The following is a 17,478-nucleotide window of genomic DNA, read 5'->3' as shown; positions in this document are numbered from 1 at the left end:
AGCCCAGTTATCAATAATTTGTAGTCAGCAATGGGTTAGTGCTTGTTTCCTACAAGAGCAGAAGTACATTTCTAGACATCTTTGAAAAGTGAGTAGGGTAAAGAGCTTTTTTATGTCTTAAAGGGGCAGTGTTGTATTTTAAAACAGGCTTGAAGAAGCTAAATAGCCAATAGGCAGAGGGAAGCATAATTTGTCTGATTCTCTGTAATAATGTTTTGGGAATAATAATACATTTTACTTTGTAAAGTGACTTCTTGCATCAAACAACACAACAACATTTTCAGTCACCTCCTTGTCTGAAAGACAAGTGGATAAACAGGTTCATGTCAAGCCCTGCATGTTTTATTCAAAAGTCTCATGGAATGTAGGCCTACATTGACCACCACACATTGGCTGCTACTGTAGACTGAATGTTAGAACATTATGGGATGCATTTTCTATATTGTTTTTGATGGTAGGCCGCTCTGGTAGGCTTACATTATGATCAAATAGCCACAGTAACCTACTTGACCACTGTCTGAAACTGTAACTTAAAGCGGGTACAGCCTCAGTGTTCACAGAACACATGCACTGAGAGTTGCAGAGAATTTTCACAACATTCAAGTTTGCAATCAGCAGAGCTAACAATTGCTCAGTGCCAAAATGTTTTTGAGGGAACATTGGTTAACGGGTATGAATACTTTCTGAAGGCACTGTATATAAAAACGAAATATGTTCAAAACCTTCTTTAGAGGTTCCTACACAAATACATATTTTTTATTGTGAAGTTCTCTCTATTTAAACGTGCACAATAATTAAAGGTATCTTACCCTTGATGCGCTCAGGTTGCTCTGCTTCCTCCCTCAATTGATACATCATTCCGACTTCTGCGCCTCATTGGATTGTTTACAGACATGTCATCACATATTGTCATATTGAGAGCAGTCGCACCACGCTTCGCACCACGCTTCGCTCCACAGGTAATATTACACTTCGCTACATTACAACGGCTTGATTTGTTTGATCTGAGCAATTCTTCTTAGCTAGCTACATAGCCGTCTTTGTATCAAAGATAATTGTGTAGTTTAGAGTAACTGAGTAATTATCGAGGCTAGCTATCTTCGTCCTCCTAACGTAGTCAACACTGCTAGCTGCTAGCTAGCTAGTCATCACTGTTAGCTAGCCAACTTCTACCGACTAGCAGCACCGCAGAAACTATTACATTACAACGCAACGACTTGATTAGTGTGGCGTTAGTGTTAGTTAGCCAGCTACATAGTTGTCTTTGCTGTCTCTGTATCTAAGATAATTGTGTAGTTTGAGTTTGAGTATTATCGAGGTGTGCTAGCCAGCCGCGACGCGGCGCCAGACTTACTCAACACACCTAGTCATCATTAACCCACTGCCAGCTAGCCAACCGTTACCGACTAGCAGCGCTGTAGTTACTAATACTTTACAACGGAACGATTTGACTAGTGCAGTGTTACCTAGCTAGCTACCTAGTTGTCTTTGTCATAGCTTGATAATTGTTAATTGATAATTGTTAGCTAGCCAGCCATCGAGGTTAGCTAGCCAGCTATTTCCGTCCCCCGCGACGCCATTTTTCCTAACCTAGCCAACTATTACCGACGAGCAGCATTGTTGAAACTAAATACACTACAAGGAACGTCTTGATTAGTGTTATGTTAGCTAGCTAGCTACAAAGTGGCTTTGTATCATGACAAGGTGTAGTACTGAAACTACCGAGGTTACCTAGCCAGCTACACGTTCAAAGTCAACAACGCAGCCACTGCTAGCTAGCCTACTCCACCAGCCAGCAGTACTGTATCATTTTAGTCAATAACATTTTTGCAACGTAAGCTTAACTTCCTGAACATTCGAGACGTGTAGTCCACTTGTCACTCCAATCTCATTTGCATTAGCGTAGCCTCTTCTGTAGCTTGTCTACTATGTGTCTGCCTATCCCTGTTCTCTCTCCTCTGCACAGGCCATACAAACGCTCCACACCGCGTGGCCGCTGCCACTCTAACCTGGTGGTCCCAGCGCGCACGACCCACGTGGAGTTCCAGGTCTCCGGCAGCCTCTGGAACTGCCGGTCTGCGGCCAACAAGGCTGAGTTCATCTCAGCCTATGCTACCCTCCAGTCCCTAGACTTCCTGGCGCTGACGGAAACATGGATCACCACAGATAACACTGCTACTCCTACTGCTCTCTCCTCGTCTGACTACGTGTTCTCGCATACCCCTAGAGCATCGAGCCAGCGGGGTGGTGGCACTGGAATCCTCATCTCTCCCAAGTGGACATTCTCTCTTTCTCCCCTGACCCATCTGTCTATCTCCTCATTTGAATTCCATGCTGTCACAGTTACCAGCCCTTTCAAGCTTAACATCCTTATCATTTATCGCCCTCCAGGTTCCCTTGGAGAGTTCATCAATGAGCTTGACGCCTTGATAAGTTCCTTTCCTGAGGATGGCTCACCTCTCACAGTTCTGGGTGACTTTAACCTCCCCACGTCTACCTTCGACTCATTCCTCTCTGCCTCCTTCTTTCCACTCCTCTCCTCTTTCGACCTCACCCTCTCACCTTCCCCCCCTACTCACAAGGCAGGCAATACGCTTGACCTCATCTTTACTAGATGCTGTTCTTCCACTAATCTCATTGCAACTCCCCTCCAAGTCTCCGACCACTACCTTGTATCCTTTTCCCTCTCGCTCTCATCCAACACTTCCAAGCTCTTTGCTACCTTCTCCTCCCTCCTGAATCCTCCTCCCCCTCCCCCCCCCCCCCTCCTCCCTCTCTGCGGATGACTTCGTCAACCATTTTGAAAAGAAGGTTGACGACATCCGATCCTCGTTTGCTAAGTCAAACGACACTGCTGGTCCTGCTCACACTGCCCTACCCTGTGCTTTGACCTCTTTCTCCCCTCTCTCTCCAGATGAAATCTCGCGTCTTGTGACGGCCGGCCGCCCAACAACCTGCCCACTTGACCCTATCCCCTCCTCTCTTCTCCAGACCATTTCCGGAGACCTTCTCCCTTACCACACCTCGTTCATCAGCGCATCCTTGACCGCTGGCTACGTCCCTTCCGTCTTCAAGAGAGCGAGAGTTGCACCCCTTCTGAAAAAACCTACACTCGATCCCTCCGATGTCAACAACTACAGACCAGTATCCCTTCTTTCCATTCTCTCCAAAACTCTTGAACGCGCCGTCCTTGGCCAGCTCTCTTGCTATCTCTCTCAGAATGACCTTCTTGATCCTAATCAGTCAGGTTTCAAGACTGGGCATTCAACTGAGACTGCTCTTCTCTGTGTCACGGAGGCTCTCCGCACTGCTAAAGCTAACTCTCTCTCCTCTGCTCTCATCCTTCTAGACCTATCTGCTGCCTTTGATACCGTGAACCATCAGATCCTCCTCTCCACCCTCTCCGAGCTGGGCATCTCCGGCACCGCGCACGCTTGGATTGCGTCCTACCTGACAGGTCGCTCCTACCAGGTGGCGTGGCGAGAATCTGTCTCCGCACCACGTGCTCTCACCACTGGTGTCCCCCAGGGCTCTGTTCTTGGCCCACTCCTATTCTCGCTATACACCAAGTCACTTGGCTCTGTCATATCCTCACATGGTCTCTCATATCATTGCTATGCAGATGACACACAATTACTCTTCTCCTTTCCCCCTTCTGACAACCAGGTGGCGAATCGCATCTCTGCATGTCTGGCAGACTTATCAGTGTGGATGACGGATCACCACCTCAAGCTGAACCTCGGCAAGACGGAGCTGCTCTTCCTCCCGGGGAAGGACTGCCCGTTCCATGATCTCGCCATCACGGTTGACAACTCCCTTGTGTCCTCCTCCCAGAGTGCTAAGAGCCTTGGCGTGACCCTGGACAACACCCTGTCGTTCTCCACCAACATCAAGGCGGTGACCCGATCCTGTAGGTTCATGCTCTACAACATTCGCAGAGTACGACCCTGCCTCACACAGGAAGCGGCGCAGGTCCTAATCCAGGCACTTGACATCTCCCGTCTGGATTATTGCAACTCGCTGTTGGCTGGGCTCCCTGCCTGTGCCATTAAACCCCTACAACTCATCCAGAACGCCGCAGCCCGTCTGGTGTTCAACCTTCCCAAGTTCTCTCACGTCACCCCGCTCCTCCGCTCTCTCCACTGGCTTCCAGTCGAAGCTCGCATCCGCTACAAGACCATGGTGCTTGCCTACGGAGCTGTGAGGGGAACGGCACCTCCGTATCTTCAGGCTCTGATCAGGCCCTACACCAAAACAAGGGCACTCCGTTCATCCACCTCTGGCCTGCTCGCCTCCCTACCTCTGAGGAAGCACAGTTCCCGCTCAGCCCAGTCAAAACTGTTCGCTGCTCTGGCACCCCAATGGTGGAACAAGCTCCCTCACGACGCCAGGACAGCGGAGTCAATCACCACCTTCCGGAGACACCTGAAACCCCACCTCTTCAAGGAATACCTGGGATAGGAAAGTAATCCTTCTAACCCCCCCCTTAAAAGATTTAGATGCACTATTGTAAAGTGGTTGTTCCACTGGATATTATAGGTGAATGCACCAATTTGTAAGTCGCTCTGGATAAGAGCGTCTGCTAAATGACTAAAATGTAAATGTAAATGATATTGTCCTTTCTAGAGTGATCTCCCTGTGTGAGCTACCAATAACCCACTTGTATCCCTGATAACAACAAAACACTAAAGACCAGAGTGGTATTGTCTCCAAAACACTCTGTGGAGCAAACACACACACACACACATCCACACACACATGCACGTACCTCGGCCACCCTGACCCCTGTCAACAAAGACAAACAGCAGTATTGTAAGCCACCTCCTCTCCATGTGGACAACCACGCTACACAACACTGGCACCATATGGAGCCGATATCGTTGAGGAAACAGCACCATTTATATACACAGAGAAATTGTTTTACAGTGTCTGTGTTCTTCTACCGGAGTTAAAACTGTCATCATCAATCTGTCGGATAAGCAGAGAGGTTACAGTCTAAGAGGATCTGTGAATTCATCACTTTTCAGTCATTTAGAGATGCAGTTGTTGTTCTTTCTTTCACACTCTAGTACAGATGTAGGATGTTAATTTGAGCATTCTTCTGTTGCTGAGAATTTAAAAGACTTCTAAAGGTGATCATTTACACTTTAAAATGTCAGACTTGATTTGCACTAATGAAAAATGTATAAAACATGTTTTTCTCCATTCATTATAATCCACACAATAATTCACATTCACATTTTCCTGCTGTAGCAAACTGGCTCAAATTAAATCCTATATCTGTATACAGCACCACAGAAGAGATAGACATACTGTAGATGCTAACATACAGAGGATCGCCGCAGGCACGCACACCCACAAACACACGCACGCACGTACGCACGCACGCAGGCACGCACGCACGCACACTTTGTTGGAGCTAGGAACACAAGCATTTCGCTACACCCGCATTAACATCTGCTAAATATGTGAATGTGACCAATAACATTTGATTTGATTTGACACACACACACATAAACACGCACGCACGCACACACACACACACACACACACACACACACACACACACACACACACACACACACACACACACACACACACACACACACACACACACACACACACACACACACACACACACACACACACACACACACAGACACACAGACACACACACACAAAGCTCCTACTGATAATGAAGAGGGAATAAATCCCAAGCTCCTGCCCTACCCTACCTGGGCCCGATTGCTTCTGCCAAATTTAAGGCGCGGTGTGGCCAGGCCCAAATCACAAAATCAGAAATAACTTCCTCTGTTAGTAAATCCATTAGCTGCTCCCCTCTCTCTGTCACTCGCTTCCTGCTTGGAGTTTGCTCTGCATGCGCTTTGCACATGGTTTTGGATCTGTGAGTATCCGTAGCAACTGCTCCGCTTGGGCTGCTTTGCTCAATGACGAGACATGAGAGAACAGTTAGATACCTTTCGTCACTCTAAATCCCGACAAAACTCAACAAACATTATTTTCTGTGAAAGAATCTCTCCTGTCTTATATTTGATGAGGTTGAAGCACTTCTGACACCTTGTTATGATCTTAGTCAGATACTATGACTGTACTGCAAATGGCTCAGCTTCAAAATGTTAGTGATCAATTTAGTGATACCCGGGCCCTGCCCGTATCCTAGTTATTGATGAAAAACAGCTTCTACCCAGTCTTAAACAGATGTATAATGTCGGGGCCTGTGAGGCTCAGGTCATGTAGCAGAGCTCTAGCTCTTACCTAGCTGTAGCTCCATGTTGCTGATCTTGTTCTCAGAAGGATAAAGGATCTTCGGTGGCTTGTCAGTCAGAGGGGCTGGAATAAAGAAACACACAGTTTAGACATGTTAGATGTCACTCACAAACACGAGAATGCCATGGCATTGTCAACACCACCATACTGCTACTGAACCTTTCTTTTTTAACGGCATAGACAAAACTCATATAGGCCCAGTTTGTAAGAGTAAAGATACAGCGAGAGGGATAGACAGAGAGAGGGAGACAGAGAGAGCTTGTGAACTTATGCAGTCTCCAATACAAGGAAGTCCTTCTCTCAAACAGAAAACTCCTAACAGTACATCCAGTCCTCCGGTAGCACAAAAAGTCAGTTTCCTAAAATTCTCTGTTGTATTAATTATACCTGACACTAGAACAGAACCCTCGAAAAGCAAGTAAGCATTCACATAGTCTGGATCCTGCAACCAGAAAACAGACTAGCAGGAAGGGATGGTGCAGTGTTGGTTATGTCATATTCACAACGAACTAATGGACACCAGTGGAGTGACAGCACAGAACATCTCTTGTTGCCGAAGCAAAGACAACACGTACACTAGATCGCTCTCTCTCTCATCCCCTCTCTCTTCCCTTCCTCTCTCATTTCTTCACTCTCTGATGCTATGAATCTCAACTCTGTTCCTCCTTTCTTCCCTTGTTCTCTGTTATCTTTCACTACAGAGTGATATTCCTCTCTATTGCCTATAGAAACGACATACATTTAGTTTGGCCTATTTGCACAAATAAATTTGTCAATAATTTGACACAGACGTGACACCAGTTAATGGTGCTCAGTGTTTGAACAAACATCATGGTGAGTGTATGAGAGAGAGAGAGAGAGAGAGAGAGAGAGAGAGAGAGAGAGAGAGAGAGAGAGAGAGAGAGAGAGAGAGACAGAGAGACAGAGAGAGAAAGGCAGAGAGACAGAGAGACAGAGAGAGACAGAGAGACAGAGAGACAGAGAGAGAAAGGCAGAGAGACAGAGAGAGACCAAATTGAGACTGCATGCAGAATTCTGCAAAATCATCCTCTGTGTACAACATAAAACACCAAATAATGCATGCAGAGCAGAATTAGGCTGATACCCGCTAATTATCAAAATCCAGAATAGAGCTTTAAAATTCTACAACCACTTAAAAGGAAGTGATTCCCAAACCTTCCACAACAAAGCCATCACCTACAGAGAGATGAACCTGGAGAAGAGTCCCCTAAGCAAGCTGGTCCTGGGGCTCTGTTCACAAACAGGAACAGACCCCACAGAGCCCCAGGACAACAACACAATTTGACCCATCAAATCATGAGAAAACAAAAAGATAATTACATGACACATTGGAAAAAATGTACAAAAATACAGTGCCAACTAAAATAACGTTTGCCCTAAACAGAGAGTACACAGTGGCAGAATACCTGAACACTGTAACTGACCCCAAAATAAGGAAAGTTTGACTATGTACAGACTCAGGAAGTTTAGTCCAGATACTGTCATCTTTCAACAGTGGAATGATCAGAAATGGAATCAGATGACTCATGTGTTCAACAATTGGCCTTGCTATCGAGAGAGGCCGCCATAGGTACACCTCGCTCTCAAGGGAAAACAGGCTATGTGCACACTGTCCACAAAATGAGTTAGAAACTGAGCTGCACTTCCTAAATTCCAGCCAATTGTATGACCATATTAGAGACACATATTTACCTCAGATTACACAGACCCACAAAGAATTCCAAAACAAGTCAAATTTTGATAAACTCCAATATATACTGGGTGAAATGCCACAGTCTGCCATCACAGCAGCAATATTTGTGACTTTTTGCCACAAGAAAAGGTCAACCAGTGAAGAACAAACATAATTGTATATACAACACATATTTATGTTGAGTTGTTTTCCATTTTTACTTTGACTATTTGCACATCATTATAACACTGTATATAGATGTAATATGACATGTGAAATGTGCATATTCCTTTTAAACTTGTTTACTGTTCATTTGTTATTGTTATTGTTATCACCTTTGTTCATTATATATTTCACTTGCTTTGGCAATGTAAACATATGTTTCCCATGCCAATAAAGCCCCTTGAATTTAGAGAGAGAGAGAGAGAGAGAGAGAGAGAGAGAGAGAGAGAGAGAGAGAGAGAGAGAGAGAGAGAGAGGAGAGAGAGAGAGAGAGAGAGACAGAGAGACAGAGAGAGAAAGGCAGAGAGACAGAGAGACAGAGAGAGACAGAGAGACAGAGAGACAGAGAGAGAAAGGCAGAGAGACAGAGAGACAGAGAGAGAAAGGCAGAGAGACAGAAAGACAGAGAGAGAGAGAGAAAGGCAGAGAGACAGAGAGAGAGAGAGAGAGAGAGAACGGCAGAGAGACAGAGAGAGAGAGAGACAGAGAGAGGGAGAGAGAGAGAGAGGAGTGTGTTTGAATTAAATGTGTGCATGTGTGTGTGAGCAACAAGATCTCATAGTTTCCCTTCGAAATTCAATGTATTATGAATTAACATTTATTTTTTTATGCATAATAATGCATGGTTACAGGGTTGATTCTGTGCAGTTACAGGGTTAAAACAGAAACAACTAAAAAGTTAACTGTTTTGGCAGTAAAGGAAAGGTTCACCCATCTTGAATGTTAAACAGTTTTTGTACATCTCTGAGTGATGTTCTATCTTTTCCCTGGGTCATTTCATAGTTTCATGTGGGTTATTGGTGTTCAAGCAGGCAGAAATCCGTCCGGTATGACGTAGCACCGTGATAAAGTCTCTCTCGCTACACTAGAAGTTAATAGGAATACAAATTTTAGATCGCAAAAAACGTCTATCATACATGTCAGATTTTAATACTGGCCGATAACTCGGGAGGTCATACTGGTCATAACTCGGGAGGATTTCTTCTCTCGAAATTTTTGCTATATTTCTACCTCGAGAAATATGTAATTTAACTGAGAGTCAGGCACATTTTTCCTATTTGTCTCCTTCTTTAGTCCATGGTGCATTGCATGGTGCAGTTGTCAGAGATATTATAGAAAGGAGATAGGAATCCAATGAATGAAGGAACGTATAATGCCCCATCCAGCAGACTGTCGACCAATCGTGTTCACATTGTCATGCTGTGTCACGCGGTTGCTAAGCTAATCGTCACACAATCCCTTCTCAAAGTCAATTTATATGTCGAGAAACTTGCCTATTTTCTTCGAAAGTACAGTACCAGTCAAAAGTTTGGACACACCTGCTCATTTCAGGATTTGTCTTTATTTTGACTATTTTCTACATGAAACTGGCTCTCATGAGGACTCCCACAGGAAAGGAAGACCTAGAGTTACCTCTGCTGCAAAGTTCAAGTAACAGACATATCTCAACATCAACTGCTCAGAGGAGACTGTGTGAATCAGGCCTTCATCATTGAATTGCTTAAAAAAACACTACTAAAGGACACCAATAATAATAAGAGACTTGCTTGTGCCAAGAAACACGAGCAATGGACATTAACCTGTCTGGGCTAGCGGGCAGTATTTTCACGGCCGGATGAAAAATGTACCCAATTTAAGGTAGAATATGCATATTATTAGTAGATTAGGATAGAAAACACTCTGAAGTTTCTAAAACTGTTTGAATGGTGTCTGTGAGTATAACAGAACTCATATGGCAGGCAAAAACCTGAGAAAAAGTCAACCAGGAATTGGAGGATCTGAGAATTGTAGTTCTTCTTTCTAGTCCCTTTCGAAACTACAGTATCCGTGGGGTTACGTTGCACTGCCTGGGGCTTCCATTGGCTGTCTAAAGCCTTCAGAAAGTGGGTTGAGCATTCTCCTGTCACTGGGCAGATAATAGGAGCTCAGTTTCTGAGTGGACTGCCTGGCAACAAAGGGATTGTATATGCGCGGTCACGCGAGCACGCTGTTCCTTCTTTTTCTCCTTGAATGAATACGCTATTGTCCGGTTGGAATATTATCGCAATTTTACGTAAAAAATACCATAAAGATTGATTTTAAACAGCGTTTGACATGCTTCTAAGTACGGTAATGGAACATTTTGACTTTTCGTCTCTGGTTCCGCGCTCGCGCGGTATGCCTTTGGATAAGTGATCTGTACGCACGAACAAAACGGAGGTATTTGGACATAAATATGGATTATTTGGAACAAAAACAACATTTCTTGTGGAAGTAGCAGTCCTGGGAGTGCATTCTGACGAAGATCAGCAAAGGTAAGAGAATATTTCTAATACTAATTCTGAGTTTAGGTTGCCCCGAAATTGGCGGGTGTGTGTATAGCTCACCGTGATGGCTGAGCTATGTACTCAGAATATTGAAAAATGTGCTTTCTCCGTAAAGCTATTTTAAAATCTGACACAGCGGTTGCATCCAGGGGTAATCTATCTATAATTCTTTAAAAAAATATATATATTTTGTCAACGTTTATGATGAGTATTTTTGTAAATTGATGTTCACATTCACCGGACGTTTTGGTGGGAATACATTTTCTGAACATCACGCGCCAATGTAAAATGCTGTTTTTGGATATAAATATGAACTTTATCGAACAAAACATACATGTATTGTGTAACATAATGTCCTAGGAGTGTCATCTGATGAAGATCGTCAAAGGTTAGTGCTTCATTTAGCTGTGTTTTGGGTTTTATTGACACATGTCCTTGCTTGGAAAATGGCTGTGTGATTATTTTTGTCTATGTACTCTCCTAACATAATCTAATGTTTTGCTTTCGCTGTAAAGCCTTTTTGAAATCGGACAATGTGGTTACATCAAGGAGAAGTGTATCTTTAAAATGGTGTAAAATAGTTGTATGTTTGAGAAAGTTGAATTATGACATTTTGTTGTTTTTGAATTTTCCGCCCTGATATTTCACTGGCTGTGTCCCGCAGGTGGGACGCTAGTGTCCCACCTAGCCCATAGAAGTTCAACTGGTGGAAATCTGTCCTTTAGTCTGATGAGTCCAAATTTGAGATTATTGGTTCTAACCACTGTGTCTTTGTGAGATGCAGAGTAGGTGAATGGATGATCTCCGCATGTGCGTTTCCCACCGTGAAGCATGGAGGAAAGGGGGATACCTAGTCAGTTGTCCAACTGAATGTACTCAACTGAAATGTGTCTTCTGCATTTAACCCAACCCCTCTGAATCAGAGAGGTACGGGGGGGGGGGGGGGGCTGCCATAATCAACATCCACATCTTTGGCATCCGGAGAACAGTGGGTTAACTGCCTTGCTCAGGGGCAGAACAACATATTTTTACCTTGTCAGCTCGGGGATTCGATCCAGCAACCTTCCGGTTACTGGCCCAATGCTCTAACCACTAGGCAGAAGGAGGTGTGACAGTGTGATGGTGCTTTGCTGGTGACACTGTCATTGATTTATTTAGAATTCAAGGCACACTTAACCTCTTACATCTAGACGTTCCGCTAGCGAAACACCTGCTCCAATATCCAATGATAGGCGTGGCGCGAAATACAAATTCCTCAAAAATCCCAAAACTTAAATTTTTCAAACATATTACTATTTTACACCATTTTAAAGACAAGACTCTCCTTTATCTAACCACACTGTCCGATTTCAAAAAGGCTTTACAGCGAAAGCAAAACATTAGATTATGTCAGCAGAGTACCCAGCCAGAAATAATCAGACACCCATTTTTCAAGCTAGCATATAATGTCACAAAAAACAAAACCACAGCTAAATGCAGCACTAACCTTTGATGATCTTCATCAGATGACACGCCTAGGACATTATGTTATACAATACATGCATGTTTTGTTCAATCAAGTTCATATTTATATCAAAAAACAGCTTTTTACATTAGCATGTGACGTTCAGAACTAGCATTCCCACCAAACACTTCCGGTGAATTTACTAAATTACTCACGATAAACGTTCACAAAAAACATAACAATTATTTTAAGAATTATAGATACAGAACTCCTTTATGCACTCGCTATGTCCAATTTTAAAATAGCTTTTCGGTGAAAGCACATTTTGCAATATTCTGAGTAGATAGCACGCCATCACAGGCTAGCTATTTTGACACCCACCAAGTTTGACCCTCACCAAACTCCGATTTACTATTAGAAAAATTTGATTACCTTTCCTGTTCTTCGTCAGAATGCACTCCCAAGACTTCTACTTCAATAACAAATGTTGGTTTGGTTCAAAATAATCCATAGTTATATCCAAATAGCGGCGTTTTGTTCGTGCGTTCAAGACACTATCCAAGGGTGACGAAGGGTTAAGCGCCCGACGCGTTTCGTGACAAAAAAATTCTAAATATTCCATTACCGTACTTCGAAGCATCTCAACCGCTGTTTAAAATCAATTTTTATGCAATTTTTCTCGTAAAAAAGCGATAATATTCCGACCGGGAATCTGCGTTTAGGTAAAAAGAGGAAAGAAAATAAAGCACGGGGTCGACTCGTGCACGCGCCTCAGTCTCATAGTACTCTGACCGACCACTATCCAAACGCGCTAATGTTTTTCAGCCAGGGCCTGCAAAGCCACGATTCAGCTTTTTGCCGCCTTCTGAGAGCCTATGGGAGCCGTAGGAAGTGTCACGTAACAGCAGAGATCCCTTGTTTTGGATAGAGATGATCAAGAAGGCCAAGAAATGGTCAGACAGGGTACTTCCTGTACAGAATCTTCTCAGGTTTTGGCCTGCCAAATGAGTTCTGTTATACTCACAGACACCATTCAAACAGTTTTAGAAACTTTGGAGTGTTTTCTATCCAAAGCTAATAATTATATGCATATTCTAGTTTCTGGGCAGGAGTAATAATCAGATTAAATCGGGTACGTTTTTTATCCGGCCGTGAAAATACTGCCCCCTATCCATAACAGGTTAACCAGCATGGCTACCACAGCATTCTGCAGCGATACGCCATTCCATCTGGGTTGCACTTAGTGGGACTATCATTTGTTTTTCAACAGGACAATGACCCAAAACACACCTCCAGGCTGTGTAAGGTCTGCTTGACCAAGATGGAGAGTGCTGCATCAAATTACCTGGCCTCCACAATCATCCGACCTCAACACAATTGAGTTGGACAGCAGAGTGAAGGAAAAGCAGCCAACAAATGCTCAGCATATGTGGGAACTCCTTCAAGACTGTTGGAAAATCATTCCAGGTGAAGCTGGGTGAGACAATGCCAGAATGTGGAAAGCTGTCATCAAGGCAAAGGGTGGGTACTTTGAAGAATCTCAAATCTAAAATAAATATTTGGTTAACACTTTTTTGGTTTCTACATGATTCCCTTTGTGTTATTTCATAGTTTTTATGTCTTAACTATTATTCTACAATGTAGAAAATAGTAAAAGTAAAGAAAACCCTTAAATTAGTAGGTGTGTCCAAACCTTTGACTATTACTGTACATAATGTCACCATTCAAAAGCTATACGATACTACAGACAGCAAGTTAATTATCTCATATCTCGGAAAATATTTGCATTGTTGAAGGACATCACTCCTTGTACCAGAATCGCCCAGAATACACCGCGCAGCCCATTGACGTAGCATGGGCAACGCTTCCCATCTTCTCAAAAGTATATCTGCCGTTGCGAATTTTAGACTCCACTCTGTGAGGCACATCGATCTGCAGGTTGAACATTGTGAGATTGTAGACTCCTAAATTCATAGTGCAGTTTGTATAGCCGATTTTACAGCTAACTAGCTATGTTACATGCTGATATTGTCTTTGCTATTATTGTGTGTAGCTAAATTTGCTAGTTAGCTACAGAGCTAGCTAGCTAGCCAGCTAGCCCACAGAGAGAATTGTATTGTGGATTTCAAATCAAATCAAATCAAAGTTTATTCGTCACGTGCACCGAATACAACAGGTGTAGACCTTACAGTGAAATGTTTACTTACAGGCTCTAACCAATAGTGCAAAAAAGGTATTAGGTGAACAATATTTAGGTAAAGAAATAAAACAACAGTAAAAAGATAGGCTATATACAGTAGCGAGGTTATAAAAGTAGCGAGGCTACATACAGACACCAGTTAGTCAGGCTGATTGAGGTAGTATGTACATGCAGATATGGTTAAAGTGACTATGCATATATGATGAACAGAGAGTAGCAGTAGCGTTAAAGAGGGGTTGGCATGTGGTATGTGGGACACAATACTGATAGCCCGGTTAGCCAATGTGCGGGAGCACTGGTTGGTCGGCCCAATTGAGGTAGTATGTACATGAATGTATAGTTAAAGTGACTATACATATATGATAAACAGAGGGTAGCAGCAGAGTAAAAAGAGGGGTTGGGGGGCACACAATGCAAATAGTTGGGTAGCCATTTGATTACCTGTTCAGGAGTCTTATGGCTTAGGGGTAAAACAGTTGAGAAGCCTTTTTGTCCTAGACTTGGCACTCCGGTGCCGCTTGCCATGGGGTAGTAGAGAGAACAGTCTATGACTGGGTGGCTGGGGTCTTTGACAATTTTTAGGGCATTCCTCTGACAAAGGCTGGTGTAGAGGTCCTGAATGGCAGGCAGATTAGCCCCAGTGATGTACTGGGACGCACGCACTACCCTCTGTAGTGCTTTGCGGTCAGAAGCCGAGCAATTGCCGTATGCAACCAGTCTGGATGCTCTCGATGTTGCAGCTGTAGACCCCTTTCATGATCTCAGGACCCATGCCAAATCTTTTTAATTTCCAGAGGGGGAATTGGCTTTGTTGTGCCCTCTTCACGACTGTCTTGGTGTGTTTGGACCATTCTAGCTTGTTGGTGATGTGGACACCAATGAACTTGAAGCTCTCAACCTGCTCCACTACAGTCCCGTCAATGAGAATGGGGGCGTGATCGGTCCTCCTTTTCCTGTAGTCCATAATCATCTCCTTAGTCTTGGTTACGTTCAGGGATAGGTTGTTATTCTGGCACCATGCGGCCCGGTCTCTGACCTCCTCCCTATAGGCTGTCTCGTCATTGTCGGTGATCAGGGCAACCACTGTTGTGTCGTCTGCAAACTTAATGATGGTGTTGGAGTCGTGCCTGGCCTTGCAGTCGTGGGTGAACAGGGAGTACAGGAGGGGACTGAGCACGCACCCCTGGGGAGCTCCAGTGTTGAGGATCAGCGTGGCAGATGTGTTGCTACCTACCCTTACCATCTGGGGGCGGCCCGTCAGGAAGTCCAGGATCCAGTTGCAGAGGGAGGTGTTTAGTCCCAGGATCCTTAGCTTAGTGATGAGCTTTGAGAGTACTATGGTGTTGAACACTGAGCTGTAGTCAATGAATAGCATTCTCACATAAGTGTTCCTTTGTCCAGGTGGGAAAGGGCAGTGTGGAGTGCAATAGAGATAGCATCATCTGTGGATCTGTTTGGGCGGTATGCAAATTGGAGTGGGTCTAGGGTTTCAGGGATAATGGTGTTGATGTGAGCCATTACCAACCTTTCAAAGCACTTCATGGCTACGGACATGAGTGCTACGGGTCTGTAGTCATTTAGGCACGTTGCCTTTGTGTTCTTGGGTACAGGGACTATGGTGGTCTGCCTGAGACATGTTGGTATTATAGACTCAATCAGGGACATGTTGAAAATGTCAGTGAAGACACCTGCCAGTTGGTCAGCACATGCCCGGAGCACACGTCCTGCTAATCCGTCTGGCCCCGCAGCCTTGTGTATGTTGACCTGTTTAAAGGTCTTACTCACGTCGGCTACGGAGAGCCTGATCGCACAGTCGTCCGGAACAGCTGATGCTCTCATGCATGCCTCAGTGTTGCTTGTCTCGATGCGGGCATAGAAGGCATTTAGCTCGTCTGGTTGGCTCGTGTCACTGGGCAGCTCGCGGCTGTGCTTCCCTTTGCAGTCTGTAATAGTTTGCAAGCCCTGCCACATAAGATGAGCGTCGGAGCCAGTGTAGTATGATTCAATCTTAGCCCTGTATTGACGCTTTGCCTGTTTGATGGTTCGTCGCAAGGCATAGCAGGATTTCTTGTAAGCTTCCGGGTTAGAGTCCCGCACCTTGAAAGTGGCAGCTCTACCCTTTAGCTCAGTGCGAATGTTGCCTGTAATCCATGGCTTCTGGTTGGGGTATGTACATACAGTCACTGTGGGGACGATGTCCTCGATGCACCTATTGATAAAGCCAGTGACTGATGTGGTGTACTCCTCAATGCCATCGGAAGAATCCCGGAACATGTTCCAGTCTGTGATAGCAAAACATTTTGTACATGGATTTTGAAGTCGACTTGAGCTGCAACAGATTTCCACAACGATTTTCCATGTTGCTTCCAACCTTATTATAATGCCAATATGAAACATTTGTTGACAAAAAAATATTGTTTTCAAATATTAGTTTTAATAAAGGAATTTGTGTTTTTGGGTGGATTTTTCCTTTAATTCTGAGTAGTTAAGGTTAGGTCTATGGTTCGGGGAAGGCTTAAAACAAAATAATTAAGAACGACTCGCTATTACCATCAAATATAATTAAGTATTCTCACGTCTTGCAAGAGCATTGTGAACTGTAGAGGTGCAGTGGTCTGAGCAGCGTGCTTTGACACTGAGTATCACGAGTTTGCGCCCAGTGTTGGGTAATCTTTTTGTTTTTTTGGAGGTGAGCGCCTCGGAAGGCAGATATCCACGTTCTCAGGACCTTTTCAAACGTCCAAAATCGAAGTCTATTTCTAGTGTATCCCATAGGGCGGCGCACAATTGGCCCAGCATCGCCCAGGTTAGGGTTTGGCTGGGGTAGCCCGTCATTGTAAATAAGAACTTGTTCTTAACTGTCTTGCCTAGTGAAATAAAGGTTAAATAAAAGGTATCCGGGTGGTGTGTGTGTGTGTGTGTGTGTGTGTGTGTGTGTGTGTGTGTGTGTGTGTGTGTGTGTGTGTGTGTGTGTGTGTGTGTGTGTGTGTGTGTGTGTGTGTGTGTGTGTGTGTGTGTGTGAGTGAGTGAGTGAGTGAGTGAGTGAGTGAGTGAGTGAGTGAGTGAGTGAGTGAGTGAGTGAGTGAGTGAGTGAGTGAGTGAGTGAGTGAGTGAGTGAGTGAGTGAGTGAGTGAGTGAGTGAGTGCATGCATGTGTCTCTTTTTCTGTATGTGTCTTATTGAGTAGGAGAGCTGATGCTGTAATGATGCTAATCGTCCAGACGGTGAATGTCAGGGCGGCTGGCTGGCTGACTGGAGGAACATGGGAACGTTCTCCCAGGGGAACACAGAACACTTTATTACTGTTAAAAGCCTTTATGTGTTTC

At 44.3% G+C, this 17,478-nt stretch overlaps 1 protein-coding gene across 1 annotated transcript in view; it reads right to left on the bottom strand.

The window, feature by feature from the left end:
• The window catches only part of LOC106586724 (interleukin-1 receptor accessory protein-like 1), a 292,043-nt gene that overhangs the window by 147,752 nt on the left and 126,813 nt on the right, over positions 1 to 17,478 (bottom strand). The window contains exon 4 of the mRNA XM_082969141.1: positions 6,277 to 6,351. Coding sequence (XP_082825267.1) covers positions 6,277 to 6,351 — 75 coding nt within the window. The remainder of the gene's footprint in view (positions 1 to 6,276; positions 6,352 to 17,478) is intronic.

The sequence above is a fragment of the Salmo salar genome, chromosome 25, assembly GCF_965601325.2.
Source record: "Salmo salar chromosome 25, fSalSal1, whole genome shotgun sequence".
NCBI classification, from domain to species: Eukaryota; Metazoa; Chordata; class Actinopteri; order Salmoniformes; family Salmonidae; genus Salmo; species Salmo salar.
The sequence above is the reverse complement of the archived record's forward strand: the minus strand, read 5'-3'. Positions and strand labels throughout refer to the sequence as shown.